The sequence below is a fragment of the Typopeltis vanoorti genome, chromosome 23, assembly GCF_054136105.1.
Source record: "Typopeltis vanoorti isolate ZY-2024b chromosome 23, IOZ_Tvanoo_1.0, whole genome shotgun sequence".
In the NCBI taxonomy this organism is placed as follows: Eukaryota; Metazoa; Arthropoda; class Arachnida; order Uropygi; family Thelyphonidae; genus Typopeltis; species Typopeltis vanoorti.
Window position 1 is genome coordinate 7,210,186 of NC_143571.1, and position 17,743 is coordinate 7,227,928.

Here is a 17,743-nt window from a genome sequence, read left to right on the forward strand (position 1 = left end):
AAATCACATTATGTATTATTTATATAATACATTTAACAAGAATATTTTTTAAAAAAATGCACAACAGTGAACGGCCTAGTTATTTCTACTTCAGGAAACATGCAAAACTCACGTAAACTAGAAATTTTGATTTGCTGTACAATGCTTGAAATAGTATACTATGTAAAATAGTTTCTCAAAACCTGTTTCCTCTCATTTTTGTATATCCTCTAAAATATATTTTAAGAGAAAGATATGGCGAATAACTGGGTCCACTGAGGCGATTTATTTGTTTATTATTTACGATTATAAACGCCTTTACTAACTTCAGTCCTAATTAGCATCCCACTCAGAAATTAAATTGCCCATCAGGACTACTCATTAAAGCTTTGGATTTCATCTGCTAAAATTGTGCTGTAATGAAGTAGCGATTCAACATATTAAAAAAAATCATGATTACTACTACACTAATAGCGCGCTTTTTTATATTTTATTTTATTTATTTATTTATATTTCTCTCGTTAGGTTCGAATTTGAACTTTTTATTTTCTTATATTTTTCATATACTTCTGAAGCATGTTAACCATGCTTGCCAGTATTAGGATAATTTTTTTCCCTCATTATTAAGTTATCTAAATTTGTAGTTTCTAAATTCTCAGAATATAACTAATGGAGTGTGGTATGTTGAATATTATAAATTACTTATTTTGTATAAATGCAACTGACAGACCTCCATTCCAGTGGCAGTGTTTTAGAATATCGTTCTATATGATATAAATATAAACTTACAATATGGTACAAATTTTCGTACAAATTCAATGGACAACCTCCATTCGAGAGAAAGTTTTTTCGGAATATAATTTTTATATGGTCCAATACAAGCTTATAAAGTGGGAATAAAAATTAATGTTGTTATTTAGACAATGAAGTGCGCATGGGAATAGTTATGCTATTTGTGGGGAGAATAAAAAGCTTATTAATAAATATTATTGGAGAGAGCAATCAATGTTCATCGTAACACCTGGACTGTGAACTTTTTCCGATAGACTGTTAACATCTTAATCTTCCTGGGCCAGATTTAAGGTTCTTTTGGTCCCGAAACTAGAATTTTAAATGGTCCCCTCTCATTACAAATTGTGGGTTATCTATACTGAGATATAGACTCCTTGTAATGTGAGACCCTAAGATGTAGCTCGTCTAATAACATCTAAATTTGGCCTAGAATACTGTAGTATATTTTTGCATCTTCACACAATCACAATTTAAGCTTCCAACTTTTGTATACGTTTCGCTTTTAAATCGTCGCAAGAATTTAAAACGATATAATCAAATTACTGTATTCTGAAGTTGTAAAATCGTTTGCATTATTTTTGTAAACCAATACCGGATGTTTATTTGTCACACTGCTTTTGATTAAATCGTTTCAGGATTTTGAAACAATTAGAGACAATCAAATTATTCAGAAGTCGTAGGAATCATTTACCACCTTAATAATTTGCATCATTATTGTAAACTCTTGACCAATAACAGATGTTTATTTGTCCTGTCGACCAGGAGAGCTTTTATTTATTTATTTATTTAAGCCTTTCTTCTATTAAGTCCCTAGTTAGTCTATCTTTGACACTGGTAATCTGTTTTCTCCTCCCGGGAACTCGAGTTTTTCATCCTCTAAACTGAAGAAAATCGACTGCAAGATTCACTATATTTCAACGATAATATAACACAATGTCAGGGTTAAAGACCACAAGATAGTGGCAGTTGGCTGCCATACTCCCCAACCTTGGAGGCTATCTAGTCTTTGAAAGTTATCTACGGCTAAATGGTCTCACTATACCCTTAGGAGAATAAAAGTACTTAGCAAATTATATATATATATATACATATATAGTTTATAGTTTTATTTTATTACTAGTCAGATCCTCCTCTGCCTCCCTAACTCTGTCTCCATGGTGTCCTTCAATTTTGAAAATCCTGGGTTTGAATCCTGTCTAGGAAGGAAATAACTTATTAGGGTTTTCAACAAAATGTGAGTTAGCAGTCTCATGTGGAGGGGAGATGGCCTGTGTTTTCATCTCAGAAACAAGCTCAGGGCCGGCCATCTCGGGGTGAGATGGGTGCAATGCACATGGCCCCCACAGACGGTTCACATTTGTGGAAACATATTATATTTCGAATGTGTTATTTTTTTTTGTTTTCCTGTGCCAAAATCATTTGCAGGTAAGAGGTTTTACAATACGTTTATTTTGAATCCTTTAATTTTTACTTTTGAAAAATATTTTAGGGCCCCAAAAGGTTTCTTGCACCTGTTTCCCATTATAGAGAAGGCCGGCCCTGAACAAGCTGATCAGACACAAGGACATATGTAATTTATGGACATAGTCAATGCAGATAGGATTAACTGCCCTATCATAAGCAGTAAACAGGTTTCTAAGGAGCCAAGTTACATGGCCATGACAGATTATTGAACCTGATATAAAAGGGAAGAATTAATGGGATGGGATGGGAGATACAGGGTGTTCAGGATAAATTTGACATATTTATAATTAATTATATTTTTCCGTAAGTTACATGCATTAACACACACTTCTCTTCATTTAAAAGTTTGGACCATTCTTCATTCATATACAAGATGTCAGAAAGGATGGATAGCTGGACCCCACCTGAATCATGGAAGAGAATAACTTGTATCATGATGATTCGTGCCCGCCATCAAAATAAGGATATTACGACTGCTGCCCAATGCTCCCTGAATACAGTAAAAACAATCAGGCATGAACTAGAGACTTGCAATGGTGACTACGAGGATGTAGCAAGAAGAAAGATCCCTAGCAGACGATCTGATTGCGTTCGTACAGCAGAATTCCTCGCAAATCTGCAGGAACAGGTGTTGAAGAACCCTGGCATTGGAATTCGGGCTTTGTTCGTGGAGTTGCTAACTGTAGTCAAGCCCTGGATAACAAGGGTAGCCAATGGTAGGCCGTATGTATGGCAGCAGGATTCGGCCCCTTGCCACACCTCTGGGAAAAGTCAAAAATGGTTGTCTGAAAATTTCTACGACTTCACCAGTCCAAATGTTTGGCCTCCAAACTCCCCAGACCTTAACCCCATGGATTATTTTGTATGGGGCGCAGTTGAAAAAGACACCAATCGCACTTCCAGTAATACAAAAGCCCAGTTAATGGATAAAATTAAAACAGTTTTTGCGGCCCTTCCCAGGGAGACTGTAGCATCAGCTTGTTCAAGGTTCCGAAGCAGAATTGAAGCTGTGATCGATGCTAATGGTGGTTATTTTGAGTAAATCTTGTTGATAGTATTGTAATTAACTCTGCCTGTAATGTTTTTTTGTCAATTCATTAAATTTAATAGATACAAAGAAGATTTTCTTTTTCCTTGCGAAACTGTCAAATTTATCCCGAACACCCAGAAGATACAGAAGAAATGTGGATGACATGCATCAGCAGATTACCTGAAACAACATGTGATGGAAGGGACCAGGAGTTTGGGAGTGTTGGATCTGGTAACAGCATCAGAAGATCTATGTATAACTGCAGTAGTAACTCTACCTCCAATCAGGGAAAGTGACCATGCAATCCTTTCCTGGGAGGCTACTTAAAATGTGGAAATTTCAGTCAAGAAAGAGTTTATGTGCAACTGCTCCAAATTTCCTTAGGAGGCAACTTGGAGCAGTTGCCTATTAAGCAGGAGCTGCAAAAAAAAGAAAGCATTGTTGAAGGAATGTAAACAACAAGGTGATCAGCATGCCTATGAGCAGTATAAAGCATAAGCAAGAAAGTTGACTAGTATGGACTAGATTTTGAGAGAAAATTAGCTAAGCAGGCCAAATTAAATCCAAAAGTGTTTTTTCACAATGTGGCAAGTAAGAGAAAGAATATGGAAAGATATTCAGTTACTGAGTGATCACTTTGCAAGTGTATATCATCCAGGTGATGGTGATTTTATAGTTACTAAGGTGACAGAGACTGATGTGAGCATTAAGATAAATGAACTGAAGGTATTCGGCATATTGAATAATATCAATGTAAATACAGCTGCATGAGAATGTGCAAGTGAACTAGCAGTGCCTCTACCAATGTTGTTTAATATAAGTCTCAGCTCTGGCAAGGTTCTAAGGGAGTGGAAAAAGGTAAGATAGTTCCATTACATAAAGGTGGCTCCAAGACAGAAGTAACAAATTACAGACCAGTTAGTATCTCTGGAGTGGTGGTTAATATATTGGAAAAGTTGATTATAAGTAAAATTCAGGAATGGGTAGTTAGGAAGGTGATACTCTATTGGGGGGAGGGGGAGGTGCATGGCTTTGTAAAAGGTAGGTCTGCCTCAGTAATTTATTCACATTTTATAATAAACTGACAGCAGAAATGAATAAAGGAAATGGCTACACCCTGATACTGCTGAACTTTGCAAAGGCATTTGACAGAATGAATGGATCATGGAAAACGATTACATAAGTTATCATTATTATTATTATTATTAATATTATTATTATTCAGGCCTCCATGGAGTCAAAAGACTCATCGTGGGAGGTCCCTCCTAGGAAACACAAAGTCTATCATGCTGTTCCTTAAACTCATTGACCGTTCTCGCTCTCATCACTCTATCAGGCAATGCATTCCACGGTTTAACCACCCTGCATGTAAAGAAACCGCTCCTCACCCTAACAGTTTCCTTTCATACCTTTCAGGGATGGCCCCTTCTCATCACTCCTTCCTGCTATTCAACCAAGCGAAAGAACTCAACACTATCAACCTTGTAACCACCTCTCAACAGTTTAAAAGTCTGCACGGTTAGCCAAGTGACTGTGCGCTTCGCAACCATATGCCTGGGGAAGGAGTGTCCTAGGTTCGATTCCCGTCATTGATGTGAGGAGCTTAAGGATGTTCCTCAGCCATAGCCAAGTTAGCCGGTCTTGGACGTGGACAGCAGGGTTTTTTCCCCCAGTTTATCTGGGGTTTTTCATACTGCAAGCAAGCAAACCGGCCCCATGAACACACGGATCTACAGCCAAAAATTCTTAACCCATCATGAGGGGGCTCAACTCGCCCCAATAGGGATGGGGAGAAAAAGGGAGGAAACTCCATACGAATAAACAAATAAATAGTTTAAAAGTCTCAATCATATCGCCTCTCCTTCTTCTATCTACAAAACTCTGCAGGCCATATTCCCTCATCCGATCCTCATAACTAACATTGTAGAGTTCTGAAGCCATCTTTGTTATCCTCCTTTGTACCCTTTTCACAGTTCATTTATCCCCTTCAAATCCTAGGAACCAAATCTGAGAACAGTAGTCTAAGTGTGGTCCAATCAGGGTCTTATACAATGGGATGATAACTCTTTATCATTGCAGGTCAGCGTCGCAGGAATCCTCTGTGTTACCTTCACCACCTTTGCAATATGTCACCTGAATTTCAGGTTTCTATCAATCATCAATCTCAGATCTCTTGTCTCCTCTACTCCCTCCAGTATAGCTCCCCCAATTGAGTATGCATCCTCCCATCAATGTGTCCCAAACCTCAAGACCTTACATTTTGCTGCATTAAATCGATACCCCCGTTCATTTGCCCATCTGTCTAGCTTATTCAAATCTTCTTGCAGGGCTACCCCCATCTATACTATTACTAATAACCCTTCCCAGCTTCACATCATCCGCAAACAACTGAATATCCCCTGCAATGACATTGATATAAAGGTTAAATAATATAAGTCCCAGTACTGAGGCCTGTGGAACCTCACTTGTAACCCTCCACTGCTTAAAACTGCCCTACCATACACAACTCTCTGATACCTATCGGACAGCCAATCCTGAATCCAGTTGACCAACCTGACATCCAACCCATGTACTGCAATATAAATTTCAGCTAATCATGCAGAACCCTGTCAAATGCCTTCGCTAAATCCAAGAAAATGGCAGTATACACTCACACTATCTTTCCTCTCTGCATCTTCTTTTGTACAACCTCAAGCAAGAATCTCATATCTCTCGCTGCCGAATTTACATTACCTCTCAAGTCATTTGTTCCTATCATCACAATCATCTCATTCAACCTTTCATTCCTCCTAATTGCCATAGCCACACTTTCTATCTTACCTCCAGGCAGACACTCCTCACACATCCTATCTTGCACACAACGGATCATTGAGTCCCTATGCATTACACTTCTTACCACCCTGTTCCTCGATTGCTCACATCCATCCCTCACTCTCTCTCTCTCTCTCCTCTAACACTTTCTCTCTGTGTTCCCCTACCTACCTGCCTTCCTGACATCACTCTATCCCTGGTTCCAATGTTCCCTTGCATTCTTCTCATTCCCTCTCTCCTACTGTTTGTAGCAAATGGGAATGGATATGAGGATGAATAGGGGTGGGGTTGGCTGATAGCAGACATCAGAGGATGGTGTATGGTGAAGTGGAATCAAGGCAAACGAGGGTGACTAGTAGAGTGCCCCAGGGCCGTGTACTAGGATGACTATTCTTTAATTTTTATATTAATGATATAAGCAGAAGATGTGAAGGGAGGCATTCAGTTGTTTGCCAATGATGCTAAACTAGGAAGGGCAATAGTTGAAAAGGTGATGTAGATATCTTATAAGATGATTTAAATAAACTGTCAGTGTGGACAAAGTACAATGGTTATCAATTCGGTGTTGTAAAATGTAAGATAATGCACTTTGGGATGAAAAGATTACACATTTCGTATCATAATGATGGTAATAGTTTACAGGAAATCAATGAAGCTAGGAATCTGGGGTGATGGTGGATAGAGATTTGAAATTCAGAGGACATATTGTAACAGTTGGCAAAATAGCTTAGAGGATTACTTGGATGCTAGAGAGCACATTGACAAATAAAGGTAGGGAGATTATTATTCCTCTTTATAAGGCTATGATTTGGCCACATGTTTAATATGCATAGATTTTGTCACTATGTTTCTTCAGTATCAGGATGTTGTGGAGAGGATTCAGAGACGAGTGGCGAAGTTGGTGGCAGATCTGAGTAATATTCCCTATGAGTATAGATTGAGAGTGAAAGTTTATTTTCCACTTGGTTAGAGTATAATAAATTTAGTTTAATCCTTTATCCAAGTGTGAGCAAGCAAAGTTTGCGCCTGAAAGTATCTTCAGGACTGGGTTAAGGTGGTACTACACCAGGGCAACTCGTTGCAAAGGTGGAGCAAGCTACCAACACTCCTATCCTCCCATAATGCAAAACACATCTCCTTGCGGATATGTCTAATGTAATGCATTAAGGGAAGGGCCACTACCCAGACTAGTTTCGACCTTTATTGAGGTCTCTTCAGTGGGAGCCAGGCCCAAATGGAGACATCAGGCAGAAGCATTAGTAGGTCATCTCTACCTATAGGAATTGCCAATTGGTGTGCCACCCTTTTTTAATAAATTACTCTGGATTTAGAGAAAGATGATGAAAGTTTATTTTCCACTTGGTTAGAGTATAATAAATTTAGTTTAATCCTTTATCCAAGTGTGAGCAAACAAAGTTTGCGCCTGAAAGTATCTTCAGGACTGGGTTAAGGTGGTACTACACCAGGAGTGTTGGTAGCTTGCTCCACCTTTGCAACGAGTTGCCCTGGTGTAGTACCACCTTAACCCAGTCCTGAAGATACTTTCAGGCGCAAACTTTGTTTGCTCACACTTGGATAAAGGATTAAACTAAATTTATTATACTCTAACCAAGTGGAAAATAAACTTTCAACATCTTTCTCTAAATCCAGAGTAATTTATTAAAAAAGGGTGGCACACCAATTGGCAATTCCTATAGGTGGAGATGACCTGCTAATGCTTCTTCCTGATATCTCGACTTGGGCCTGGCTCCCACTGAAGAGACCTCAAAATAAAGGTCGAAACCGGTCTGGGTAGTGGCCCTTCCCTTAATGCATAACATTAGACATATCCGCAAGGATATGTGTTTTGCATTATGGGAGATACTAGGATAGGAGTGTTGGTAGCTTGCTCCACCTTTGCAACGAGTTGCCCTGGTGTAGTACCACCTTAACCCAGTCCTGAAGATACTTTCAGGTGCAAACTTTGTTTGCTCACACTTGGATAAAGGATTAAACTAAATTTATTATAGATTGAGAGTGTTTGGATTGCAGAGTTTAGCTGAAAGGTGGAGGAGAGGGGATGATTCAAACTTATAAGTTACTAAAGAGATACTGTAAGATTTACACATAAGAAATTTTTCAATACAAGGGGAGTAGGGGAAAACAAGGGATCACACTTGGAAGCTGTCTAAGAGTGAGATTAGTTAGGGTATGCAGACTAGGTTATTTTCTTGGAGAAGAGTGAATGAGTGGAATGGGTTGCCAGAGGTGGTTGCGAGCACCCCCAAAAGTAAATAGGTTTAAAGAGATGTATGATAGATATTGTGTTAATGAATAGAGTGAGTCTCCTGCGATGACTCTTTTGACTCCATGGAGTACCGATATAAATAATAATAATAATAATAATAATAATAAAATATTAGCATGATAAGAGGATGTCCAAATTTTGAGTCTCTGAAAAGGGAGCATTCCGCAGGAGTTTAAAGAATGTATGGTAATTCTGTTGCACAAGGGTAGTGTAGAGACCTATATATCCAACTATCAACCAATCAGTATCTCAGGAGTGGTAGTGAAGATTTTGGAAAATTTGATTAGGGCTTGCATTCAGAAATGGGTTGACAGAGAATCTCTACTTTGCAATGAACAGCATGAATTTACTAAGGGATGTCATGTTTTAGGAACTTGCTCACATTCTATTATGATGTTACGATTGAACTAGACAAGGAGGAATGGATACCATGATACTTTTGGATTTTGCTCAAGTTTCTGACAGAATACAGTATGGAAGACTGCTGCGCAAATTGGAGAATGTGGGATTAGATTATAAAATATTAGCACGGATAAGAGATAGCTGATAGATATCAAAAAGTGGTATATGGGGGTGCGAGTCTGCAATATTTAATAATAAAGTAAACTATTATAAAAATAACCAAGATCTAGTTAGTAAGATACGGGAGGAGCATGGAGCAACTCCGAGGTTTACCAGTGCCACCATCTCTTTACATGCCGTATGGAGTGCGAATAGTTATAATGACTTAAAACAGCTTGGGCTTACGCAGAAGGATATAAAAGTTCTTTGTTTGAGGACCCTACAGGGCACACTGGTGGCATGGCGTTGCCACCAGAGAATGACTACAATGATAACTAGAACAGGCATAGGGTAAAACACTTGTAAAGGCTTAGGCCTATATCAAGTCTGGACGAGATGTCTGGATAGTACTGCCAATAACCAGTACAAAGATTAATTAAAAAAATAATAAAAATAAAAAAAATAACCAGTGGTGTACCACAAGGATCAGTGCTTGGTCCACTGTTATTCAATCTGTACATTAATGATATTAGGAAAGATTTGACAAGCAACATACAGTTATTTGCTGATGATGCAAAGATAGGTAAGGTAATCAGGAATGCTGCTGATATGCAGTCTTTGCAGAATGATTTGAATAGGCTACAAAATTAATAACAGAAAAAACTCATGTACAAAGATTATTTAATAGTATAATTTTCGCCTGTGTGTCACAGGCAACAGGCATCTTCAGTACATATTAAGTTCAAATTAAACAATAACTGACAATTCCAAAAAGCACCACATAAGTAGCTGGTGCAAAAAGGTTAATAAATTTCCTTAAAAAAAAAAAAAATCAATACAATAAAAAGTTAGGAAAGATTAGATGATTTGTAAAGTACTATCTCCCATAAAGGGGACAGACGTAAGCCGTCGGATCTGTTTAAGTTAGGAGAATGAAGCAGAGTTTCACGTTTCTTTATAAAGGAGTTCCATGAGGAACCGACTTTTGTGAAGAACTCTTGTCTTTCTCCAATGAACTCTATATCTAGTGAAGATGGCATGTTTTGCAAGTCCAGACTTTTCAGGTTTAAAGTATTCAATATAAGATTGGTGTTCTAATATTATATTGAATACCAATCTTATATTGAATACTTTAAACCTGAAAAGTATTCAATATAAGATTGGTATTCTTCTAGCCGAATAATCTTCCCGTTTGTCCGAAATAAGATAATCCACAAGAGCACGGAATCTGGTAGACACTTGGATGATTAAGATGTGGAAGCTTGTCCTTAGGAGAAGTGAGAAAGGTGGAGATTTTTCTAAACAGTCGAAAGGCAACAAAAATATTCAGTGGTTTTAAAACTTTTGCTATACGTTCACTGATGCTTGTACATAAGGGATAGGAATGCGCGTTATTTCTTCTGTGTTTGAAGAGGAAGACATATTAAAACTACTCAAAGTTCTTTTAATGAAGCAATTCTTATAGCCATTAGATAGAAAGGAAGAAGTAATATATTTCAGTTCTTTCTGTAAAAGATCGTCTGAAGAACAAAAGGAGTAGGCCCGATAAACCAGTGTTTTAATAGTTCCTGCCTTTTGACTGGGACGGTGATGAGTTTCAAATAAGTTTTAAAAGAGGTATACCATGAGTAGACATATTGCTACAAAAATAAATTTCCTAAAAAAAAAAAAAAAAATTTTAAAACTTATTTAAAACTTTCATTTTTTTAGGAAATTTAATTTTGTAGCAATATGTGTCTACTCACAGTATACCTCTTTTAAAATTTATTTGAATAGGCTGGAATTGTGGGCATGGGAAAATTGGTATCAGTTCAATATCAGTAAATGTAAAGTCATTCACATCGGCATGATTAGATATTCAATGTCATATTATATTGGTGGGATTAGGCTAGAAGAAACTAATGAGGCTAGGGATCTTGGAGTGTTAATAGATAGGAAGTTGAAGTTTAGGGGCCATGTCCACTGTTATTCAATCTTCAATACATTAATGCATTGGGAAAGATTTGATAGACGATATACAGCTATTTGCTGATGATGCAAAGATAAGTAGGGTAATCAGGAATGCTGCTGATATGCAGTACTTGCAGAATGATTTGAATAGGCTGGAATTGTGGGCATTAGAAAATGGCCCTCTGTTTCATGTTAGTAAATGTAAAATTATGCACTTCATTCAGATTAAATATGCAATGACATTATATTGGTGGGATTATGCTAGAAGAAACTGAATAGGCTATGGATCTTGGAGTTTTAGTAGATTGAAATTTGAAAGTCAAGGGCCATATAGCAAAGTTTGCCAATACAACTCAGAGAATAATTGCAATTCTGAAATGAACTTTGACATGTAAAGATAAGGATGTCATTTTGCAGCTTTACAAGTCTTTGATAAGACCTCCCTTGGACTATTGTGCACAGGTCTGGTCTCCTGGTTTCTGTGGTGATTCTGATACAGTGGAGAGAGTGCAAAGGAGAGTGTTAAAAATTATATCAGGATTGTGTGATACTGATTATGAAGACAGATTGAGAATTTGTAGATTGCATACACTATCCAACAGGAGAAAGAGGGAGTGATATCATCGAGACTTACAATCTTCTAAATGGTTATACAGGATTTCAGTTGATGGAATTTTACATTTTATCAAGAAAGGATGAGAGGGCATCCTTGGAAGCTGAAAATAAATGGGTTCAAGAAAGGAGTGAGAGCTAGGTATTTCTCTCATAAGAGTGGTGCATGATTGGAATGGATTGTCATTGGATGTTGTGTGTGTGTGTGTGTGTTGGTGGGTGTAGTATCTATGGGACCTCCCTAGATGAGTCTCTGACTCTCTGGAGGTCTCTCTTCATAATAGCATCTGTCCATCAGCCACTGTCTAATCCAAATCACCAGCTTTTGATCCATTCCCATTTGCTGTAATTTATGCAACATAGTGCCATGTGGAATCCTATCAAATGCCTTTGCAAAGTGCAGCAGTATCACCAAGTAAGCATTTCCTTTATTCAACTCCATTGATACTTTATTATAGAAAGTAAATATATTACTGAAGTGTGGCCTATCCCTCACAAAACCATGTTGCCCCTTATAAAATATCATATTTCTGTCTACCCAGTCCTGAATTCTGATTTTTTCCAACTTCTCTGAAACCTTAACAGTGCACTCTTGATATATTGATTGGCCTATGATATAGAAGATGAATATCAGGAAGTTGGCAAAATGTGTTCACATTGTTAAAAGCTTAGAAATGGAGGAAAGAGCACTACTGTAAAAGAAATCAACAATGTTAGAGGTGACGCAAAAACTGAAATTGAAGATACTCTGGAATTTATGGAGTAATTACTTTGAAAGATTGCTAAATGAAACAAGCAGTGACAGAACTATTGTAGATATTATGCAGAGTCTGGTGGACAGGAGGAAGAGGGGAGATATGATAGAGACCTACAAGTTGGTAAGGGGTTGTTATAGGAATCAATGCTGAAGAAGTTCTACAGAAAATAGTGGGAGATCGGGGGGGGGGGGGGAGAACCAGAGGTCATCCCTGGAAACTGTATAAAGAAGGTGTGAGTAGGGGAATGAGAGGCAGGTTTTTCTCGTGCAGAGTTGTAAATGATTGGAATGCCTTGCCTGAGAGTGTGGTGTCTGCAAGGAGTTTGAGTGTGTTTAAGAAACGGTGTGATGATCTATGTGTGTGATAAAAGGACCTCCCAGATGAGTCTTTGACTCCATGAGGTCTTGGGGTAATAATAATAATAATAATTATTATCATTATTATTCAAGATTCAAGAAAGTCGAATTCCAGATGATTATAGTAGAGCTATCATAGTTCCCATCTAAAAAGGGGGAAATAAAACTAAATGTAGAATTACATAGGAATTCCTCTACTGAGTATGTTTTATGCAAGCATACTTGAGAAGAAACAATTGTTGAAGAGAAACTTGGAGAGGAACAAGTTGGGGTCAGACCATATAGAGGTTGATTTTCACTTTATGACAAATAGTTGAGAAATTGCAGAAATTCAACAAGGATGTGTGCTTAAGTTTTGTAGATATGGAAAAAACATATGCTAAGGTGTCAAGAGAAAAAGCTTTCCAAAATACTACAATTACATATGGAAAGGTGCAAAGGAGACACTTCAAAATTATACAAGTAATGGAATGTAATAATAAACATTATAAGAGAAATGTATAGTCTATATTTAAGTTGTGAATCAACACTGTAGAATTGAAGGAAATACAGGAAACTGATTTGATGTAAAATCAGGTGTAAGATGAGTGCATACTATCTCCACTCTTATTAATCATCTATATCGATTGCATTGTTATTATTATTATTATTATTATTATTCTTTGACACCTCCAGCGAGTCCAAAGACTCATCGAGGGAGAGTGTGCCAATAGCATTAAATGATTGATCCCTTCCAACTACTAACCATGCTCAGACTTGCTTAACTTTTTGCGTGAGCCATTAATAGCAGAGGCTCTACCAATTGACCAACCTTTGCCAGCAAAGGTTGGTCGATTATAAAAATTATGAGACAAAGTGTTGTTAAACATAATATCGGAATGAGAAATATCAAACAAATACTCTGCATTATGAAGATGATGTTGTTGTACTCATAAATAAATCCCATGCAAGTCTAGAATTCTCTGACTAAAACTGAATAACAGCTGCAACAAATCTGGTTATGAAAGTCAGCAATAAAAAAATATAAAAAATTATGAAAATAGGCAGGAACATAGAAAACTTCAGCTGCAGGAACCTATAGTACAAGCAAAATATTTCAACTAAAAGGCAGAGATTTTAGAGCAGATGGCAAATTAAATATGGAAATATTATTATTTTTGGTAATCTCCATGGAGTCAACAGACTCATCATGGGAGGCCCACTTGACCAGCAACATGTATATCATAATGATCTTTGAAGTTAGAAGTTTAGAGAAATAGGCCACAGAATAAGCAAAGCTTGTATGGTGGGGAGCCAGTTGAATAAATTTATATGGAATAAGAGAGAAATTAGCCAATACACCAATCTAGCAGTATATAAGACACTGTTCAAACCTTAAGTTATGAATCTGAGAGTTGGGTTAGAAACAAAGTACTTGATCAAAGACTAGAGACCACAGAGATGAGAGTACTGAGAAAATTAGGGGAGTGAACAAATGGCAAAATCGTATTAAAAATGAATACATTAGGAAGGAACCTGTCATTGTTAGCATTTAAGAATGTGTGAGCTTAGCTAAGCTAATGTGGTATGGTCACCTATACAAAATGGATAAGGAAAGGTTAGCAAATCAGGTGTTTGATCCCAAGATGGCAGAAAAAAGATCCAAGAGGGAGATCAAGATCTAAGTGAATTTGATTCAGTCAGCACTGCCCTAGAAGACTGAAATATTAGATATGACAATATTGGATTGCCGACAAGTAATGGACTAATTTAGATGAAAAATGGTTGATAGAAGATGTAATAAAATTAATCATTTAGTACTGTCATTGTATTCTGCATACCCTTCTAGGTACATATCAGGAAGGTGATGATTATACACACACACACACTCATTCATTCCTCTTATCAATGCCTGCCATTACTCTGTTATAAAATGTGAACAGATTACTGGTCACATTTTATAACACAGTAATTGCATTACTATTTCTTAACAAATCCATGCTCACTCTCACAAAAAGTCACATTTCCATCCATTCCTGTATCCTAGTCTTAACCAACCTTGCCAAAAACTTTAATAAATGATCTCGTAATTCCAATTGGTCTGAATTTCAGTGTTGCCCATTATTTTTTTACTGACATTGACACTATTTTAATTTCGTTCCACTTCATTAGTATTCATGCAAGAGAAGGCCTTATTAAATAACCAAGTCAAATGGTGCAGTCAGTTCCCTGACACACTCTTTTAAAACACATGGCAAAATCCTATTCAATACAGCTTTCTTTCCAATAGAAATACTGTTTTTTTAGTGAACACTTTGCTGTCTTAGCAAAGTTATCACTAAATAATGCTTTCACCACTTAGTTACTATTACTAGTTAGGTTTACCATTTTCACACATGTAAAGTCACTCTAGCTTTTTTTTTTTTTTTTTGGCCACATAAACCTCTTTTTCTAACCCCCCCCAGGAAAGGGCTAATTTCTCTTTCTTTGCTAGATTCATATCTTGTTCTAAGTTGTATTTTGTTGTACTAATTTTGTACTGATGATGATGATTTTTGATTGATGTCTCTCCCCTTTTATATATCTTCCATAGATACCTTTTCTTATGAAACTCCTAGTTACTGGCTTAGTTCAGACATTTCACTTCAACTTTATTTATCCTTCCTAACCTTAGGCATACAGTTCCTCACAGCTAACTCAAAAGGTTTCTTAAAGTAGCTTTGAAGATATATTTCTTTCCTTCCTACCAATAACTTCCAGCCGTTGCATTTCCAAAAGTCTCTTGAGACTATCATGATCTCCTATCTTATAATTCCATATATATCACTGTCTTTCTTGAGGCCACTGATATTTTGTTCACATCATATTCTTTGATCTTAACCCTTTGCATTTATTCAGCAAATTTACTTCAGCATTCCCTTATTTTCTCCTACTCTTTACAGGTCCACATCTGTATCAAAATATTACTCAACACATTGTTGTGTTTATCTCTGCCCTGCACCATACACTTTCAATGCAATTATGTTAGCCTGTTTTCATTCTGATTTTCTACCTCTGAGAGAACATAATGATAAATAATCTTGCTCCTGGTTATGTTGTCCCTTAATATGATGATACCTATCTATTTCTAAATACAGGTATATCTTATTCTTTGTAGCATTGTAATTATTTTATTTCCAGCAGTGAAACCATGTTTCACTGCTACAAATAAAATAATTTTTGAATAAAGTAAAGCTGCAAACTCATTCCCCTATATCTAATGCTTCTGGCATGTGTACTAGTTGTGTACCACTTGTCACTCTGTCACTCTCTCTCTTTCTCTCCCTCCAGTTTTAACCACACTGAAAGAGCAACATTGTAACATACTATCCGGTCTTATTTCTCTCCCTATACATAGTTACAACAGAGATGTTGACAGATATTATTCATTCATGTTATAGTTTCCATCTATCCATGTTATTGTTTTCATCTATCCATATTACTGTTTTCATCCACTTGCCAATATTTATTGTTTTCATTATTATTCCTTCTTGCCCAAGATATTCTAGCTAGATACCTCACTCAGTTCTGTGTCAGTTAGTTTATGTGGTTTTTAAAGTTCTTTTAAATTTTCATTAACAGCATCATCTAGCCAACAGAAGCCAACTACAGAGATTTGTGATACATCTAAGGTACAGAATATTGAATCAGTGGATATGCAACTACTTGTACCTAGCAAAATTAGTGAGGAAAACCACCACAGCAAACTTAGTAATGAACAGAATGAATTGAATGAAGAGCTACAGAATATGCAACCACTTGTACCTAACCAAATTAGTGGAGATAACAGCAGGCTTAATATATTTTCAATTGAAAGGAATGAACCAAATGATAAATTACTGAATATGCAACTACTTGTACCTAGCAAAATCAGTGAGGAAAACCACCATAGCAAACTTAGTAATGAACAGAATGAATTGAATGAAGAGCTACAGAATATGCAGCCACTTGTACCTAACCAAATTAGTAGAGATAACAGTAGGCTTAATATACTTTCAACTGAAAGCAATGAACCAAATGATGAATTACTGGATATCCAACCATTTGTACATGTGCAAAAGATGGAGGATGATAATTATAATGGACTAAGTGGAATTCTAAGTAGATATAACAAGAGGATTTTAAAATACATTTTGTTAAGCAAAAAATCAGCTGATTTTTCAAAAAAAAAAGATAAACCATTTCTAAGAATGCAGAGTGAAACAAGCATAAATCAGCAAAACAGAGAAGAATCAAAAAGTAAGAATGCTTTGCTATTTATACAATTATAAAGTATAATTGTAGATAAAATATAATTTTTAATATTATTAGAAATAATTATTAATGTATTGTACATTTCTTGAGCAAAATGTCATTTGATTTTTCAAATAATAAAGATAAAACCTTCTAAGAACACAGAGCAAAATATAAATTAGCAAAACTCATTTTGTGGTTTCTGGAAATGACAATGTAGAGATTTATTATTATTATTATTATTACATCTGACCTCCATGGAGTCAGATACTCATCATGGGAGGTACACATTATTGCACACAGTGCTCATCCATCTTTCCTTAAAATGATTTAATGTGTCTGCATTCACACCACACTCAAGCAATGTATTCCACTCACCAACCACACTCCATGTAAAGAACCTACTCCTCACTCCTCTGCTCACGCCCTCTTTATACAGTTTCCAGCAATTGCCTCTTGTTCTACTCCCCTCTCTCCCATTCTATGAAAAACCTTCCGTGTCAACCTGATCTCTGACTAGCTTATATGTCTCAATCATATATAGAGGAGAGGGAATGAGAGAGACCTATAGGAATGAAAGAAGAGGAGAGAATGGAAACAATAGGAGAGAGGGAATGGTAAGAGATATAATGTATGGCAACTCAATGATTTGTGGTGTTCAAGATAGGATGCATGAGGAGTGTTTGCCAGGAGGAACAATAGAAAGGGTGACTATGGCAATTAAGAGAGGTGAAATGGTGGATGATATGATTGATGGTAGGAACAAATGACTTGAGTGGCAATGTAAGTCGGGCAGCGAGAGATATGAGCTTTTTGCTTGAGGCTGTATGGAAGAAGACAGAAAGAGGAAAAATAGTGTGCATGTTGCCTAGGTATGATAATGATGAGCTGAGCAGAAGAGCGGTGATATTGAATGGCATAATAGCGAGATTGTGTGACAAGAGAGGACTAG

General features: G+C 36.7%; 1 protein-coding gene across 3 annotated transcripts in view; it reads left to right on the forward strand.

Moving 5' to 3' along the window:
- Positions 1–520: 520 nt before the first annotated feature.
- The window catches only part of LOC150093599 (NEDD4-like E3 ubiquitin-protein ligase WWP1), a 356,729-nt gene continuing 339,506 nt past the window's right edge, over positions 521–17,743 (forward strand). For 2 of the 3 annotated variants that reach the window (XM_090412558.1, XM_090412559.1), the window contains exons 1-2: positions 521–658; positions 16,141–16,797. In XM_090412558.1, coding sequence (XP_090268684.1) covers positions 649–658; positions 16,141–16,797 — 667 coding nt within the window. In that variant the 5' untranslated portion in view covers positions 521–648. The remainder of the gene's footprint in view (positions 659–16,140; positions 16,798–17,743) is intronic. The other variant, XM_090412560.1, reaches the window with a different exon arrangement.